Source organism: Phodopus roborovskii, unplaced genomic scaffold (assembly GCF_943737965.1).
Source record: "Phodopus roborovskii unplaced genomic scaffold, PHOROB, whole genome shotgun sequence".
Classification (NCBI taxonomy): Eukaryota; Metazoa; Chordata; class Mammalia; order Rodentia; family Cricetidae; genus Phodopus; species Phodopus roborovskii.
The window spans coordinates 25,223,408-25,243,063 of NW_026126540.1; the positions used below are offsets into that span (position 1 = coordinate 25,223,408).

Sequence of the window (19,656 nt, forward strand, 5' to 3'; positions counted from 1 at the left end):
CATGGAGAATCTGGATCATTAAGTCATGGCAGACAGGGAAGACCTCAGAGGCAATCCAGGGACAGCAGTAGACAACCTCAGGCTGGGCATGGGCAGTCCCAACAGTCAGGGTCTGGGAGAAGTCCTAGTGGGAGCCCTGTTCACCCCGAGTCTAGTGAGGGAGAGCAACACTCAGGATTATCTCATAGACACTCTCAAACCTCTCGTGGTGGATCTCAACATGGAGAGTCAGGGTTATCAGGTCATGGCAGACAGGGAAGACCTCAGAGGCAATCCAGGGACAGCAGTAGACAGCCTCAGGCTGGGCATGGGCAGTCCCCGCAGTCTGGGTCTGGCAGAAGTCCCAGAGGGAGCCCCGTTCACCCTGAGTCCAGTGAGGGAGAGGAACACTCAGTAGTATCTCACAGACACTCTCAGTCCTCTCAGGGTCATGGTGGAGTTCAGCATGCAGAGTCTGGGTCAGGAGTGAAGGGCAGACAGGGAAGACCTCAGAGGCAATCCAGGGATAGCAGTAGACAGCCTCAGGCTGGGCATGGTCAGTCCCCACAGTCAGGGTCTGGGAGAAGTCCGCGAGGGAGCCCCGTTCACCCCGAGTCTAGTGAGGGAGAGGAACACTCCGTAGTATCTCATAGACACTCTCAACCCTCTCATGGTGGATCTCAACATGGAGAATCTGGTTCATTAAGTCATGGCAGACAGGGAAGACCTCAGAGGCAATCCAGGGACAGCAGTAGACAGCCTCAGGCTGGGCATGGGGAGTCCCCACAGTCAGGGTCTGGGAGAAGTCCCCGAGGGAGCCCTGTTCACCCTGAGTCCAGTGAGGGTGAGCAACACTCAGTTGTTTCAAGGAGAAACTCTGATTCCACAAGAGGACATAGAGCATCATCACAAGAAGTTTCTCATTCTCGAGTTCAAGGAACCGAGGCATCTTCTTATGGGCATTATGGAGACTCTTCCCAGCATACCCAAGGTTCTCATGAGCTTTCTCCCCAGTCTGGGTCTTTGACAAATTCTGGGACACCTAGTTCTTATGATTACAGTGATAGTCATTCTGAAGAAGATTTTGGGGGTTCTCATAGATTGTCTGGATCACATCATGGAGATTCAGGTTATAGTTATACTGCATCTCATAATACTCACAGGCAGTCAAGTGACAGTCTCAGAAAACAATCTAGAACAACACATGGCCAGTCTGTAAGAAAACACTTTCAGTCACCAAGTACTAGAAACCACTATGTTTCTAGTCAGCATTGGAGACATGGAAGCTATGGCCGTGCAGACTATGACTATGGACAATCAGGATATGGGCCCTCTGGAGGCAGCAGGACTAGCAGCCGCAATTCTAGTCCTTTGAGGTCAGCACACCAATCTCTGAACACACATGGGTCAAGATATGGGCAGTCTCTCTCTCTTTCTCAGAATGTCGGATCCACAGAAAATGAAGGGATGGGAGGGTTGCTGTTAAAATATGGAGAGTCAGACCTAGATCATGGGCAGCCTGTTGATTACTACAATCTTACTGAATCCTGTACAACTGGAAAGTTAGTGTCTAGTCATGGACATTCTGTAGTAACTTCTGAACAAGTAAGTGACTGTGATGCTAATTATGGATACAGTGTAAAGGCAAAACCAGAAACTACCCAAAGCCAGTCAACTGACCAATCTGTTTTTGGCCATACTCAATATATATCATTTCAGGAACACTCAGAATCCAATTCAATTGGAAATCAATCTGAATTCAGCACTTATAATAGGCAAGCATGTAGCCATGGACAACCAAGTGATAACCAACTGTCAAGTGACAGCAGAAATAGGAATCAAAAATCTTTTCCCAGTAACTCTCTTCAGAGCCTATACTGTATGGGAACCGAAGAGTGTAAATATTTGCCAAGTACAACCACACTGGGTGCAGGAAGACAAGGTCAGGGGCCAGGATCTCACACATCAGGGATCATCAGAAAAATCAGCCAGTATGTAGATGACAAGAAAACAAGAGACTCTGAATCCAGAGGTTATCATGAAAGCAAGGAAATATACTCAGGTTCTGCCTATGTAGATAGCAACACTCCACTATACACATATGTCCAAGAACAAAGACACCATTATTTTGATTGAAAAGCCAGTATAAAACATGATAAACCAAGATAAAAACTAAACCAAAGAAGAAAATAGCATAGTAAGACAACAAACATTAACATGATTCCTTATTTTTGGCAGTAGGTAGTATATTCTTTCATATTAACTGTATTACTACTTTAATGCTGTTTGGTGCAAGATCTTTTTGTAGACTCCATAGACTCTGAGCTTCTTAGACAAGAAAGTAAATTAAGTAAAAAGTATTGGAAACTATATTCAGAAGTACAAAAATAAAACATATAATTTGGGTGTTTAAAATTAAAATGAGCATTTAAAACTTCTGTGAGATAAGCATTTTATTTTCCACATGCCATTTTACTTGTTGATTAAAAACTTATCCAAGAAGCAGAGAACACAGTTTAGGAGTCACAATTTTCCTAGTAATATTTTAACCCATCCATATACTGAAAAAAGAATTTGCTTGTTTCTTGGGTGGACATTCATATTTTCATCTTTTGTGTCATCATTGGTATCTGTATTACTATTGAATTTATTGTCATGATCTCCTACATAAAATAATCAGAAAATTGTATTGCATTAAAATTTGACAATAAATTTTAATCTGAATATGGTTTCTCTTTTTTAATCTCTACAAACATAACTCCCTGTCAAGGGATCAGATGTACAATTTTCTTCTACCTCTGGACAACCAGTAGCAGTAAATACTAAGATGCTAACAATTCAGAGTCAAAAGAAGGGAAAAAAGTCAGCCACATCTCATTCTTTCCTTCCTTCAATTACTGTCAAAGTCATTTGCAGAAAGACTTCATACTGAATTGACTAGAAATGACTGTATTAATCATCACCAACAAAGAAAGGAACAAATCTAATTCTAAATGGCCATTCCCGAATAGAGTCCAAGCTCTGGAAATAAGACATGGCTATAGACTTTATTTATTAAATTTATGAATAGAAATATTCCCCAGAGCTCAGGTGAAGTGGGGGAAGACAGTGAATGGAGAGAGAAGTAGGAGAAAATGAGGGGGAGGAAAGGAAAACCTGTGTGACCAGGTTGATTGAGCCTGGTTAGTAATAGAAGATAAGAAAGAGAGAGAGAGAGAGACAGAGACAGAGAGAGAGAACATAAAAGAGGGAGCCAATATTGGTTTGAAGATAAAATTGAACTCAAAGAAAGGTCGAGAGAACTACAAGACTGCTCCCAACTAACAATCTCAGCTTCCGTGGAAAGGCTATCATAAATGCCCTTCCCGGAGAGTGAGATCAACAACTAACTTCTCCATGGAGCCCTCAACTAATGCCTGTTGAAAATAGGAGCAAACACCCATACATAAACACTGAGTTGAACTAGAACCCAGAAGCAGATGGAGAGGACAAGACCATGCGGCAGAAACACATAGAGACAGCTTACCTGAACAAGGAGGAGCTAACGGGCCCCGAGACTGATAGCTGGGAATCCAGCATGGGACTGACTCAGGCCCCCCTGAATATGGGTCTCAGCCAGAAGGACTGAGCAGTCTAAGAGACCTCAGACAATGGAGCCAGGATGTATCCCTGGTGCACAAAAGGACTTTGCGAACACATCCCCCATGGAGGGATAACTGCCTTAATCTAGAGACAGGAGAGAAGCCCTAGTCCCTACTTCACAGGACCTGTCAGATCTACATGACCCCAACTGGATGGCATTCCCCTACACATGGAATTGGGTTGGGGGGATGGGAGGGGAGGGTGTTTAGAGTGCATATGAGGGGGCAGAGAGGGTAAAAGGGAGGGAAGGAGGGAGGGAGGGTTGGGGGGAGGGAGGGAGGGAGAGGTAACTGGGATCGACATGTAAAACAATAAATTAAATTAAAAAAATGCTTTGACTCCAAAATTTAAGTTGAAGGACAAGTTACTGGGGAAAAGGATTTCTATTTATTTCCACAGAAAATGAAAAGATGTGGATTCCTTCCAGACCAATGAGGTTTGATTACGCCAGACTGCCTGAAACAGAGTACAAGCTAATCCTACATTCAAAACAGCTGGACAAAACAGCTCTACAGACTACAGCCAGGATATCTGAATCTTCTTCGAATCCCCCAAGACAGAGCCCCTTACCAGCAGGAAGTAGCTTGGAAAGAACGACGCCCAAATTCCCAAATATTGTGTATAAATGTTTGTTTTCATTTAATTGGACTTTGTTATATAAAATTAAATAAAATAAAATAAAATAAAATAAATATTCATGCCAGTAAAGGTTATGGGACCCCTACATTACCTATAGAAAAAAGCAATTAATATGTTCGTGAATAGAAGGAGAAAACTCATGAATTTGTTATGAATAGTTAAGAAAGTAACAGAAAAATACATAAAAGATATTAACTTCAGCAGAAAGTTTACTACTACTATTGTACCAATAATATTTTCCAAAATGTCAAAACTAGTTAAGAGCTCTAAACTGTTTTCTCAAGTTTGTGGTTTCAAAGTAAAGGCCAAACAAAACATATTTTATAAGAGTAACAATTTTTTTCATTTTGATTTTTTTTATTCTATATAACCAAGTCCATTTAAATGAAAACAAACATTTATAGACAACATTTGGGAATTTGGGCATTGTTCTTTCCAAACTACTTCCTGCTGGTAAGGGGCACTGTCATGGAGGATTCAATTTTTTAAACAGAATTTTATGTTCTACTCCTCTTTGTCCCTAATTCAAACTGTGTTGGTTAACCTTCCTTGTGGAATTCAAACTAAGATAAATCCCTGGGTGAGTATATAAAACCACTAACCCTGACATTTCAAAATGCTGGAAGGTACTGCGCCATCACCTCTTCTGTAAGGAGGAACCTTAACAACAGATGTAACTATATTCTGAGATGAGAGGCCATGGGAGAACACCAGTACTAGGAAGAGTGGACCAATGTAAGAATCATAGACCTGAGACAGAAATATAGTGAGAAGCTAAAGATTCTGGCATCTACCACTCACAGCTCCACAACTCCAGGGTAGGGGTATTCTTCAGTTACATGTAGGTTGTGGCCTTTTCAGGGTAATGAGAGCCTTACCAAACTCTACCACCACAGATGAAGAAAATCCTACATACTAGAATATTTCACAACACTTAAAAGTTTTACTTAGATAATAAGCTAAAACTCACACAACCTAAATTATAACACAACAAACAGATAAAATTAAAGATAAAAAAAATATCCAATCATTTCAATGGATGAAGAAAAAAACATTAAAAAAATTCAAAACTCTTCCTGACAAAAATCCATGAACAAATTAGCTATGGAATTATTACAATTCAACATGCAAACACTGTATTTAATAAACCCACAATGAAGCTGGGCATTGATGGTGTCCACCTTTAATCCCAGTACTCGGGAGGCAGAGGCAGGTGGATCTCTGTGAGTTCGAGGCCTACAAAGTGAGTTCCATGACATGTTCCAAAACAATACAGAGACACCCTGTCTCGAACAACCAAAGAAAGAAAGAAAAGAAGGAAGAAAGGAAAGAAGGAAGGAAGGAAGAAGGAAAGGAAGGAAGAAAGAACCCAGAATGAGCATATTGGCCCATTGAAACCGCAAAACATCACAGCTATTGCCAAGGCTATTGTTTTCACACTACAATCTGATAGTAAGGTCCTATTGCTGAAGACAGCACTTACATATCTCATTGAACATGAAAAATTTGATTGAGCATAGAAAAGTTGAGCTGGTGCCTAACTAGAAACATCACTCCTACTGCTAGTGTTCATGGTCCTGATAGTTACCCTATACACTATCAGAAGAGAAAGGGAATCATCAATATCATCAATATTAAACTGTGACCTGCAACTCAAATACCTACAAGACAAGCTGATGTAATTGTGACACAACCACTTATTGATTAAATTTAAGGACAGTCAATGCATTGGAACCCATACCTGACTCTGGTAAAGTATTAAGATAAATAGAACGAAACTAGATAGGTCCATAAACTATGGAAAAACCAAGTACTATTATTCTGCTAAAAAGAACATAGCAATAAAATTTCCCCTAATGACATAATGCTATGTAGATCAGTACTATGAGGTTAAACCCACATCAAAGAAGCATCTTGCACTATATGGTTGTTCATACAGAGACCCACAACTGGACAATGTGCAGAGAGTGAGAGTCTGTGGAACCCTCTGTCTTAAATGGAATCAAACCCCTCCCCTCAACACTCAGTGATCTGTGTAGAAAAGGAAGCAGAAATAGTATAATAGTGCTAAATGACTCCAAAGAAATAGTGTCTTCCATATATAAACTCACAGAGACTGAAGCAGCACAGATCAAGCCAGACGGAGTCCCACCCCTAAACGAAGACACTTTCTGTAACTGATACCCACTGATAAAGGAAAAATCAGATTTCTCCTATGTGAATATCAATCAGATTTCAGGGCATGTCTTGAACCCAGGAGTGGTTGGCCAGGAGGAAATGAACTCAGTGGTATTTTTGTGGACTGTTTTATTTAGTTTTTTTCTTATTTGTCTTTTGCCTATATTCTTTTATTTGTTATTTTTCTGGTTTTTATTCTTGTTTTATTTTCATTTTTGTTTCTTTTTCAAAAGAGAGAGAGGATACTGAGTTGGGTGGGTAGGGAGGTGGAGAATCTGGGAAGAATTAGAAGAGGGGGAAATATGATCAAACTATATTGCATAAAAATTGTAAAAATACAAAAGATATTAGAAGAGAAGGATTATGTATGACCAAATGAAATAAATAAAAATGAATTCATGCAGAAGAAGAAAAGTGAGGTAAATATTTTTTTAAAGGTAAACAAAAGAGATATGAAGAGGAAGACAGTCCATGATCACTGTTTGCAGGTAATAAGAGTCTATGTACTGAAGAAACCTATACTTCCCCCCCCCCAAAAAAAACCTATTAGAATTGATTAATTCAGTAAATTTGCATTTGCAAGTTTAAGATACAAAGATAATTAGGTTTTCTACACACTGGTAAGTTTTTCTAAGAAACCCAAAACACACCTATGAATAAAATTAACATAAAAAACAAAAGGCCTCTAAATGAACATTGCAAACAGTTTAATAGTCCTGTATTGTATTATGCATATACTATACATAACAATAATAGTTGAAGAATTAAAGAACATGAATTTGACTGGGAGATTTAGGGGGAAACATGAGAAGAGGAAAGGAGGGGTAATATCAAAATGTGTTACACTTATGTAAGATATTCTCAAAAAAAATTAAAGTTAATGATATCCTCATACCTACATGTCAATAAGTAATCTTCTCTTTTCAACAGCAGAGACCAACAGAGAAAACTACAACTGATTAATATTCAGTTGTGATCTGATATTACAAAACACTCCCACACCTAAAGGTTACAGGATACTATAGAAAAGTAGGCAGGAAGATTGGCAGAGTCAGAGAGAGGATCGCGAACATTGCTATAAGATTGTGTCTCCTAGCAACATCAAACTATAACAACTATACCAAATTCTAACCAATATACTGTCTGGATATGAGTTGACAAGGAGGATACAACAAATATGCCAAACTGAGTGGGGGAAAGCCCAAGAGGTCTCAGCCCTATACAAAGAACTACAGGCAACTGAGTATGGCTGGAGTGGAAGAGGTGGCCCTCCCAGGGAATAGCACTCCAATTGTTTGTCTAGTGCTAAATGGTTAACCCAGAAAACATACATAAAAGTAACATGATATGGCCTTAACAGATTATATTTATATAATATATGTATATAAAATATATATGCATGCAATAGCAATTTATATTAAGAGAGAGAGAGAGAGAGAGAGAGACCATGAATTTGAAGGAGAGTGGAGAGGGTGATATGGAAGGGTTTGGTGGGAAGAAAGGGAAGGGAAATACAGTCTCTAAACAAGAAAAATTTTTAAATGTAAAAGAAAATTATAAAAATAAAAATGTGGTAGACTGATTCCCATTTTCCTCAGTCTACCACAGGACCCGGCAATCCCCCTCTTAGGCATATACCCAAATGATCCATGCAACAAAGACATCTGTTCAACTACGTTCATAGCAGCATTATTTTTTTTTACCATGTACCTAAAATATTTTATTAAAATAAAAACAGTAGCATTCTGTTACATTTTGATTTGTAAAAATAAACTTGCCAGGTTTTCACCTCTTTGAAAAGCATGGAATGATCATTGTGCATTTTTAATTTAGTGTATAGATAGTAATAATTGCATATCATATTATATATTCATAGATGAATTTTCACCTGAAAGTTGGTTTTCCCTAATATTTGCCAACATTCACCATTGGCCATTTACTCTTTGTTAAGTAATTACATTCACAACACTAATTTGGTACTGCTTACAGAAGGCTTTGCTCCTGACTGTAAGTCTTCAGGATACAAGGCCCTGCACAACCTGATGTCAATTTGCAGCTGGTAGGCATCTCTAAGTCAGTATCTACAAGGCTCTGTTCTTTGTCTTTTCTCAAATACATAAACTCTCCACTACTTCACACTGGAAATAGCACCATGGATGAAATCATGAGTTCAACACTTCTCCATCATCAATTATTCAACATCCATAACTCTAAAGCCCAGAAGCTGAAACAACTATATAATTAGCAAAAGAAAAATGTGGAGTTCATTCTACTAAATAAGATCCATGTGCATGAGGGTCCTTCTACAGCTGCCAAGATCACATGCACGAGCAGCATTATTTTTAATAACAAGAACCTGGAAGCAACCTAGATGGCCCTCAACTGAAGAATGGATAAAGACGATGTGGCATTTTTACACAATGGAATACTACTCAGCATTAAAAACAATGGAATCCTGAAATTGGCAGACAAATGGATGATGGAACTTGAAGAAATCATCCTGAGTGAATTAACCCAATCACAAAAAGAGGAACATGGTATGTACTCACTCATATATGGATTTTAGACATAGAGCAAAGGATTGCCAGCCTATAATTTAATCCAGCAGAGAAACTAAGATACAAGGTGGCACCTAAGAGATTCATATAAGGTCCCTCACAGAAGGGGAAAGGAACAAGAGCTCCTCAGCATATTGGGAGTTGGGGGGGAGCAGTGAGTGGAGAGGGAGTTAGGAGAAAAGGGGGAGGAGAGAACATGTGGGACCAGGAAGACTGAGTAGGGGGACAAATAGATGAAAGCAGAAAAAAAGAGATCATAATAAAGGGAGACATTGTAGGTTTGAAGAGAAAACTGACTCTAATGAAATGTCCAAAAGCCTACAAGGATGACCCCAACTAACAATCTGAGCAACAGTGGAGAGGCTACCTTAAATGCCCTTCCCTGATAATGAAATTGATAACTAACTTATATGCCCTCATAGAGCCCTCATCTAGTAGCTGATGGGAATGGAAGCAGACACCCACAGCTAAACACTGAGCCAAATTCCTGGAATCCAGTTACAAAGAGGCTACAGAAACCCACAGAGACAGCTGACCTGAACAAGGGGGAGCTTATGGCCCCCCAGACTGATGGCTGGGAAACCAGCATTATACCGACTCAGACCCCCCTGAAGGTGGGTCTCAGTTAGAAGGCCTGGACAGTATAAGGGACCTCTGACAATGGAACCAGGATATATTCCCAATGCATGAAAGGTCTTTGGGAGCACATTCCCCATGGAGGGATACTTCCTTTTCCTACAGGAAGTGGGGAGGGCCTAGACCCTACTCCAAATGAGTTGACAGATTTTGATGATCCCTCCTGGAAGTCATCACCCTCTCTGCTGTGGGGGGAGATGTGAGGGGTGTCAGGGGACATGGGAGGAAGGGGAAGAGCGAACTGGAATCAATATGTAAAATAAGAAAAAATAATATTAAAAAAATAAAAATTCACAATAAACCAAAACAATAAATAAAAAGACATCTAATATACATGAATTAGAAAAATTAAGATTATTTAACTATTAATATTATTTAATATAATATACAGACTCAATGCTATCCCCATACAAATGCCAATGATATTCTTCATAGACTAGAAAAAAAATTTCCAAATTATTGTGGAAGTGCAGGATACCTGAAGAAGTAGAAATTCAAAGAAAGGAAGGAAGAGATGGAGCGAGTGAGAGGGAGAGAGGATACTCAGAAAAAACAACTGTCACCACACAGATGTTTAGTCTAAGCAAACAGGAGACCTGGATTCTGCATTGCATATTGGCACCAGGACAGCTTCTTTCTTCCCAGCTTATTATGTGGAAAAGTGTTCAGGAGCCATCTTCACAAGATATCAGCAAAACCTACTGCTATGGAAATCCAAAGCACCCACCTACATTTTCCTGTCTCTAGAAAGGTCAGCATGCACTAATGTTGGAAAGCTACCATTACAATGAAGGAAAGACATTGGATCAAAACTGAAGTCATGTTCTAGAAGCACCTTATTTATGTTTTGTACAATCAGAAGAGTCAGGGCAACAAATGACAGACATTATCCAAAAGAGAGAAAGAGGAGGGTGTTAGGAATGACAAATGAAGTTACAAGACAGCTTGAAAGCACAGGAAACAGAGAGGTTATCCAGAGGGAAGTAGAAAACAGCTCAAAGTTGCTTGGTGGGAAGATACAGCCAAAGCCATGACTACAATGGAATCTAAGTGTCCATGTTGAAAGCAGATTGTCATTGACATCCTCAGATAATCCCAGACTTCTCCTAAGCCTTATGTCCAGTGGTGAGATTTGATATGACAATGACTTCTCCTGTGTGGAATGAGAGAATCAAAGAAGAAATCCATTTTGTCATTCCCCACATCTCAGAGTCCTTACCTCATTATTGTGTCTGGGTAGGAGATGAGATGCTTACTGATGACACAGAAAAATCTACTCAATGAAACTGTAACAGATCAAAATCCTGTGTTCTTCCCTCAAGGTGAGGGTGAATGGCAGGGGATAACCTTCTGTTTCCAAAACACTCCAATATCTCTCTGCCTTCACCAACTGTTTATATGATAAAATCTTTAAGGGATGGCTGAAATCAGGCCCTAATAACACAAACATAAGTGTTAGTAGAGGCAGCTTCCCAGACTGGGGCAAACATTCAATATTTGTGTCATTTATTCCACTATTGATGAAAAACAAACCAAAAATTATGTTCAAAGACTATTCATTATTTCAGGCACAATCTCTAAAACAACCTTATATGTCAAATATTGTGTATATTCTACAGGCAAAACTGACAACCATAAAGACTAAATTTTAATTCACATAAGCACAAAGTAGAAATATAAAACCACATACCCTAGTCATTCAGAAGCCCAGAAACCTTCGACATCATCACATTACTTAACACAGGGCTTTAACACCCAGAGAGCATACATCAAATATTGGGTTTCCCGACCTTCTTTACCTGAGGTATGAGTTTACATTCTTCCCTTTAGAATACATAGGTATAAGTGAGCAAGTGTGTAGATAAATAGATAGACAGACAAACAAACAGATATGTAAATAGATAGATGATATAGATAAATGAGTGGTAAGATAGATATGTAGATAGATGAATAGGTAGGTAGGTAAGTAGATAGATAGGCAGACAGACAGACAGACAGATACCTGGTAGAATTTTATACCTTTAAATGTTAAAATATTCTCCATACCTCATATATCAGTATCAGTCTTTCCTTTTGTCAAAAGAGAGTAGTTCAACCCTTCTTTCTCAAATTCTCAAGATGAGGTTTTTCTCAGCTCTATTCTTGTCTGCTACATGGCTAACATTGCATGGATATGTTAAGAGCCAATCAACCAACAAACAAAATCACATATCATTCTAACTAATTTACTCCAAGTAGCATTTAAGAATGTATGACAACATTAAATTACTTCTAAATGCTGTAATTTCGGAGGCTGGACAAGGGTTATGTACCACACAAATTCTAGATTTGAATATTTGAGGATTAGAGGGATAATCAATAATCTTGATTTCCAACAGCTTTACTGTTAGCTTCCTTCTAAATCCTTGCTTCATCCTTGCTAAAACCTTCCTGACAAGTTTTGTCAGGCTTAGCTAGCCAAGCCTGAAAGAACAGGTGGTTGAGCTCCACCTATGTGTGACAAAGTACTCATTTCTACAGCTCCTTCAACTAGAAACCCAAGAATGTAGGCTAGGCTGGTCAGCAATCCCTCTCTGATTACTTTGATGACAGAATCCAGATGCTCTAGATAATATGGGTGTGGTCAATGTGACATTAGGGTCATTCATTCACATCTATTCATTGGGAAGAAGCTAATAACAACTTAATTGACAGGCATTAACCTTTGTGTTGAAGTTACAAATATGAGAAAGATACTGTCTCTGTTGTTTCATAGTTAGTGTATATCCTGGAGACCAAAATGCAATTAAAAAGACAGATATGAATACTTTGTGAGCACCATAATAACTATACTAAAGGAATAGAGTTTGGTGTAAGGTGATTGGAGCTATTCCTGACTAAAGTGAAAATATGAGATTTTAAAACTCTCAAGGAAGAGAGAGAGAAAGAGAGAGAGAGAGAGAGAGAGAGAGAGAGAGAACATAAAAGAGGGAACCATTATTGATTTGAAGAGAAAACTGAACCTAAAGAAAGGTCTAGAGACCTACAAGGCGGCCGCCAACTAACAATTTGAGCATCCATGGAAAGGCTACCATAAATGCCCTTCCCGGATAGTGAAATCAATAACTCATTTATCCACCATCATGGAGCCCTCATCTAGTACCTGTTGGAAACAGAAGCAAATACCCATAACTAAACACTGAGTTGAACTAGAATCCAGATGCAGAGGGAGAGAACAAGACCAGGTTGCAGAAACACATAGAGACATATGACCTGAAGGAGGAGCTAATGGGGCCCCAGACTGATAGCTGGGAATCCAGCATGGGACTGACTCAGTCCCTCCTGAATATGGGTCTCAGCCAGAAGGACTGAGCAGTCTAAGGGACCTCAGACAGTGGAACCAGGATGTATTCCTGGTACACAAAAGGACCTTGCGAACACATCTCCTTTGGAGGGATACTGCCTTAACCTAGAGACAGGAGAGAAGTCCTAGTCCCTACTTCAAATGACTTCACAGATTTACATGACCCCACCTGGATGGCATTGCCCTACATGTAGAATTGGGGTTGGGGGATGGAAGGGGAGGGTGGTCAGGGTGCATGTGAGGGGGCAGAGAGGGTAAGAGGGAGAGAGGGAGGGAGGAGGAGGGAACTGGGATAGACATGTAAATAAAGACATTCTAAAAAATTAAACAAAAAAATCTCAAGGGAAAAAGTAGCATTTATTCTCTAAAAATGACTAGTTCAAGCTGGATGGTGGTGTTGCATGCCTGTAATCCCAGCACTCAGGAGGCAGAGGCAGGAGAAGAAGGAGAAAGAGGAAGAGGGGGAGGAGGAGAAGAAGGGAAGGAAGAGGGAAGAAGAGAAAAAAGAAAACAAAAAAGAAATTGCCAGTCCAGACTGACATGTCTTGAAACTCTAAGAACTTCTTAAAGTGCATATAACTTCCCAAAGTAAGAAAGTTCAGTGACAGAAAGGAACATGAAAATAATTCTTCATAGCAATGATATAAGTTACATGGCAGCAAGGCAAGAGATGTCAGAGCACTAGGCCAGGGTTGGATCACATTGAGCTTTACAGATAAGCCTAGCTAAGAACTTAATCTGTTATGAACAATGAACAATTGTCAAATGGATTTTGGATGTCACATGATCATATTTTCACTTTGAAAAAAAATACGGCAGAAAAACAAGAGCAGATTTGTGAAGACAGTTCATAAACTGCTACCTACGCTGGATGAAAAATTACAGGGGTTACATGAAATGGAAGGGAGACAGGATGTTGGACATATATTTTTTAAAAAGATTTGAGATTACATGGTATACAGTAATGGAATGAAAAGAAGGTATTTAGGATGATCAGCTAGGTTTCTGGCTTGAATGAACTTAACCCCATATAATATGAATTCCTATAAGAATAATCAATGTATTAATGAAATCACTTGGCTGAATTAACTTAAATGAATCATGTAACAAAGTTTAGAAATAGATATACACACATGCTGGGCCAGATGAGGCAGTTGCAGTCACACCTGAATGTCTTCCCACAACACCAAAGCTATGCTCACTCAATCAGTGGAAAACATGTGTTATCTACAAATAACCTCTTTTCCAAATCCTCAACTTCCACCTGCAGTCTCCTAATGTGTTCCTAAGAACACATGATATACTTAAAACTGACCTTCTTTATCCTAAATAACAGAAAACCATGTCCATTATTCATTCTAAATCTAAGGAGGTAAATTAATCAAAATTATAAAATCCTTATGGACTAAATAAAAGACTGTTGAAACATTGATTTTACAAGTTTCTTCTTTAATTATTGGTTGACTGATTGATTTATTGATTCCTCAATCAATAAATTTTTGTTTTGTGCATATTTTCCTTTTATTATGGAAAAAATTGATACGTAAGGAAATTTCAAATAATTTGAATAAGAAACATGTTATGAATTATGAAAGGGAAAAACAAAGATATGATAAAATGAAGAAGCAAAAATACTTGACTGGCCTGTAGTTACTTATTTATCTTTGAAAGAACCCTTGTTGGAAATCACCTAATCACATAATCGTAGGCTACTTGACTCCTTACGATTAGCTGAGGTCACATTTCTGTTTAATAGAGACAATTACCAGAATTAGCCCACACTAGGTTTTGTGTATATTTGTGGTTATGGCACACGTTAAGTATCACTGGTGTTTTCAATTTACTACATTAGAGCTAATTTTAAGGCTTGGTTGATTTTACCAGCTCAAAAGTTTCTCAGTTTCCATCTCAAGTTTGTCTTAACATGGTTAATAATAAACTGTAACATTAAAATAGGAGTACATGGGCTTGCATTAGACTATTTCAGTTTACATGCAATTTAGCACACAATGGGATATTTGGTTATAATTTTTTGTTTCATTCTTCGACAATGGTCTGGGAAAATAGTCCTCAGAAAACAAAGCAAGTTGAGCATCAGCATAATATACTAAAATCAGCAACTGCCTCTCTCTGGAAATATCTAATATCTTATTACTCACTCCTAAAGTTTATTATTTTTTGAAAAGAAAAATAAACTGAATAACTAAAACAATGTAAATTACTGATAATAATTTTAAATTTAATTAGAATGTACTTCACAGTACTAACCAGGCAACATGCATATGGATCAAAATAAATTCACAACTGGAAAAGATATAGTCAAATGGCTGGATTTTAAATGCAGAATATTAAAAAAATGTTTTTAGTTCTAAAAAAGAAACCTATAACAAAATTAAGACAGTATAATGAATGGGGATCTAAGTGATGCAGAAAGAAAAAAGCATAAGCCTTATATTTTCAACAGTAACTATAGAGTCAATTGATTGGGCCTAAAATTGGATTATCTACTCCAGAGGTTGAAGTGGGTCTGGAGTTCAATGCTAGTCTGAATTCCATGACAAGATGATATCTCACATAAACAAATGCATTGCATGTTAGCACAGTTTATTTTTTTTATTTAACTTATTATTGTACATGTCGACCCCAGTTCCCTCTTCCTTCCTCCTTCCCTGCGTCCCTCCCTCCCTTTTACCCTCTCTGCCCTCTCACATGCACCCTGACCACCTCCCCTCCCATCCCCCCACCCCAATTCCTCATGTAGGGCAATGCCATCCAGGTAGGGTCATGTAGATCTGACAGGTCATTTGAAGTAGGGACTATGGCTTCTCTCCTGTCTCTAGATTAAGGCAGTTATCCCTCCATAGGGGATGTGTTCAAAAGGTCATTTTGTGCACCAGGAATACATCCTGGCTCCACTGTCTGAGGTCCCTTAGACTGCTCAGTCCTTCTGGCTGAGACCCATATTCAGGGGGGCCTGAGTCAGTCCCATGCTGGATTCCCAGCTATCAGTCTGGTGGCCTGTTAGCTCCTCCTTGTTCAGGTAAGCTGTCTCTATGTGTTTCTGCAGCCTGGTCTTGTCCTCTCCATCTGCATCTGGATTCTAGTTCGAATCAGTGTTTTAGGTATGGGTGTTTGCTTCTGTTTCCAACAAGTATTAGATGAGGGCTCCATGGATAAGTTAGTTGCTGATCTCACTATCTGGGAAGGGCATTTATGGTAGCCTTTTCATGGATGCTCAAATTGTTAGTTGGTGGCAGCCTTGTAGGTCTCTAGACCTTTCTTTGGGTTCAATTTTCTCTTCAAACCAATATTGGCTCCATCTTTTATGTCCTCTCTCTCTCTCTCTCTCTCTCTCTCTCTCTCTCTCTCTCTCTCTCTCTCTCTCTCTCCTATCTTCAATTCCTACCTGGACTCAATCTTCCTGGTCGCACGTGTTTTCCTTTCCTCCCCCTCGTTTTCTCCACTTTTCTCTCCATTCACTGACCCCCCCCCACTTCCCCTGTGCTCTGGGGAACTTGTCCCTTCCTGGTTCTGTGAGGGACTTTATATGAATCTCTTAGAATACACCTTCTATCCTAGTTCCTCTGGTGGTGTGAATTATAGGCTGGTGATCCTTTGATCTAGGTCTAAAATCCATATATGAGTGAGTACATACAATGTTCCTCTTTTTGTGACTGGGTTACCTTATTCAGGACGGTTTCTTCAAGTGCCATCCACTTGCCTGCGAATTTCAAGATACCATTATATTTTTCTGCAGAGTAGTATTCCATTGTGTAGATGTGCCACAACTTCATTATCCATTCTTCAATTGAGGGGCATCTAGGTTGCTTCCAGGTTCTTGCTATTACAAATAGTGCTGCTATGAACATAGTTGAACAGTTGTCTTTGTTGCATGGAAGCACAGCTTATTTTTATTTTAAAAAATAGATGTTTTCTAAAAGCTAGAGAGAAGAGTAGCAATATTTCACTTCTTTTTCAATTTGGTCCTGGATTAGTAGGAAAAAAACCAAAAACCTCTAATATCTACTTCTGCATCACATCCCTTGTGATAACTGAACTGAAGTTGTAAAAGAGTCTGCATGAAAAAAAAAAAGGTTGAAATAGTATGTTACTACTATGGGGGAAGAAGTTTTGTCTCTACTTGGGCCACAGGAACATGTTTCAAGAAACATGACCATGCACAGTTTCCAGTAAGCACTTTAAAGTGGGTGCTTTATTCTTTGTCATTTTACTAGGTTTTTACTTGGCCTTCTAGGCCTGGACCCACTTCTTGGTGAGGCAGGGAGAAGAAACATGAGAAACACGAGGACAGATTTTCAGGAAACTAATGTTGCATACCTATCATTGTCCTGGTTTTGGACAGAGTGAATTCACTGATTTTTTTTTCAGAACTCAAAGAGCTTTGCAACCCTAATTATTAACTATTTCAAAATTAATCACAGTTTTCCAAAATGTTGAAAACTATAGGACTTTCTTCCTCTACTAGAGACTCCAGTCACTGTTTTAAATATTATCTGCTATAATGTATCAGAAAGGTACAGAGGACTGTACTTTGGAAATTAGTTATTCTACAAAGTATGAGAGTTATTAGCAAACTTTGGTTTTGTGGTTCTTTTAGATATTTGAAAAGAGGAAAAACAATATAAAACTTTCAGTGATTGATACACACACACACACACCTCAAGGATTGCTCCCCCGTCCCTTCAATGATTGCTTTGAATAGAAATTCTCAACTGAAAGTAACTAAGATCATGGGACTGACTCAGACCCCCTGAACATGGATGGGTCTCAGCTAGAAGGCCTGAGCAGTCGAAGGGACCTTGGACAGTGGAACCAGGATGTATTCCTGGTACACAAAAGGACTTTGGGAGCACATCCCCCATGGAGGGATACTGCCTTAACCTAGAGACAGGAGAGAAGGCCTAGTCCTATTCCAAATGACTTGACAGATTTAGATGACCCCTCCTGGAGGGCATCACCCTACATGTGGAGTAGGGGGGATGGGAGGGGAGGGTAGTCGGGGGGGTATGAGAGGGAGGGACAGAGGGAGGAAGGAAGAGAGGAAGGCAGTGAGGAAGGGAGGGAGGGAAGGAGGGAGAGGGAACTGGGATAGATATGTAAAATAAAAAATAATAAATTATAAAAAAAAAGGATCATTGAGTGGACAGCCCAGGCCTTCTTTCTGCCAGTGCCTTATTATTCCACCACAGTGTGACCACCACTCACAAAGGAGGGGGACACACATAAACATGTATGCCTAGCAAAACGAGCCAGTTTCTTGCTGTAAATAAATTGATACCAAATTATCCTGCTTGTATTAAACAAATGAATACCAATTACAATACACATCATTATTAATTCATGTAATAGATTATTTCATCAAATATATGCCAAGCAAATAAAAATTGCTTTTGAATTAGTTTTGAAATAATGAAAGAATATATCCTTCCTTTTTAATTAAAATATTCATGGATAAAGTTACAGCCTCCTCTGATTTCATCTCAAATATTACTAAGCCTGTCTCTTCCTTCCTGTGGTATAATTACTGCAAAGCCAAGATTGGTTCTTCTTTTGTCTTTTAAGACAAGGTTTCTCTGTATAGCTCTGGCTGTCCTAGAACTCATTCTGCAGACCAGAATTGCCTCAAACTCAGAGATCCTGCTACCTCTGCCTCCTGAGTGCTGGGGTTAAAGGCATACACCACCATCACCCGTCAAAGCTTGGTTCTTTCCAGGTGCCTACAAGATATTTTTATGTGCAAATATAAGCACAAAGACAAATATTTAACATTTTGTATGCATTTCTCTCTAAAAGGTGGTCTTGCTGAACTTCTTCTGCATTATATAGTTTTTGCTGGATAAAGTTAACTCGTTCATTTCATTTGAGTATAGAATTCTATGATAGAGTTATGCCAAATTTTATATAGTGACTTACCCCCTAGTGGGCATTCAGGTTTATTTTCAGAATTACAAACTATGGTGTGTACTAATATTGTTCTCATTTCTCCTTGTTCACACATGTGTTTGTCATGGGTGTATCTAGAAATTAAATCATTGGCAATAGGGTTATGCAATTTAAATCTTAATAGATATTGCCAAACTGTCGTCTAATTAACATTGATTGACACTCCCATAGAGGTGTATGAAAGTAGCCTTTCCCCAGCAGAGCCCAAATTAGATCAACTTTAGAAGTTCTGCTAACCTTGGGCATCAACAATACCATCCATTTTTTATCATTTATATTTTTTGAAGTATTTTCTCAGTCTTATTACCCTTATTACCTTATTTTAAAAAAATATTTAATTTTTATGTTTGCATCTTCTACTACTTGACTATTATCAGGTGAGTTCTTTTTGTACTTGAAATGTCAATCTCTTCTTTGTTGAATATATTGCTAATATTTCCTCCCAATCCAATTTTATTGTAATAGTGCTTTTGTCCATAGAACTTCTGGAGTTGTAAAAAAACAAATTTATGTATGGAATCCAGATGTAGAGAGGGAAGAGTGATGAGCAAAGAGGCAAAGATCATGATGGGGAAACCCACAGAAACAGCTAACCATGGGAGCAGCTCATGGATCCCAGACTGACAGCTGGGGAATAAGCATAAGATCGAACCAGGCACCCTGAATGTGGGTGTCATTTGGGGGGCCAGAGCAGTCTATGGGGCCTCTCTGGCTGTG

General features: G+C 38.9%; 1 protein-coding gene across 1 annotated transcript; it reads left to right on the forward strand.

Annotated features, from left to right (window-relative positions):
• Positions 1-688: 688 nt before the first annotated feature.
• Positions 689-2,196, forward strand: LOC127232943 (filaggrin-2-like). Its single transcript, XM_051199262.1, has 2 exons — positions 689-823; positions 994-2,196. The coding sequence occupies exons 1-2, from the start codon at positions 689-691 to the stop codon at positions 2,113-2,115; spliced, it is 1,257 nt and encodes a 418-aa protein (XP_051055219.1). The 3' UTR covers positions 2,116-2,196.
• Positions 2,197-19,656: the final 17,460 nt, after the last annotated feature.

What these genes read in the sequence shown, in the direction of transcription:
- LOC127232943 (XM_051199262.1), top strand. Translation starts at nt 689, where the DNA reads ATGGCAGACAGGGAAGACCTCAGAGGCAATCCAGGGACAGCAGTAGAC. An exon ending in TCACCCTGAGTCCAGTGAGG is followed by an intron (nt 824 to 993) that starts GTGAGCAACACT and finishes CTTTCTCCCCAG; the next exon opens with TCTGGGTCTTTGACAAATTC.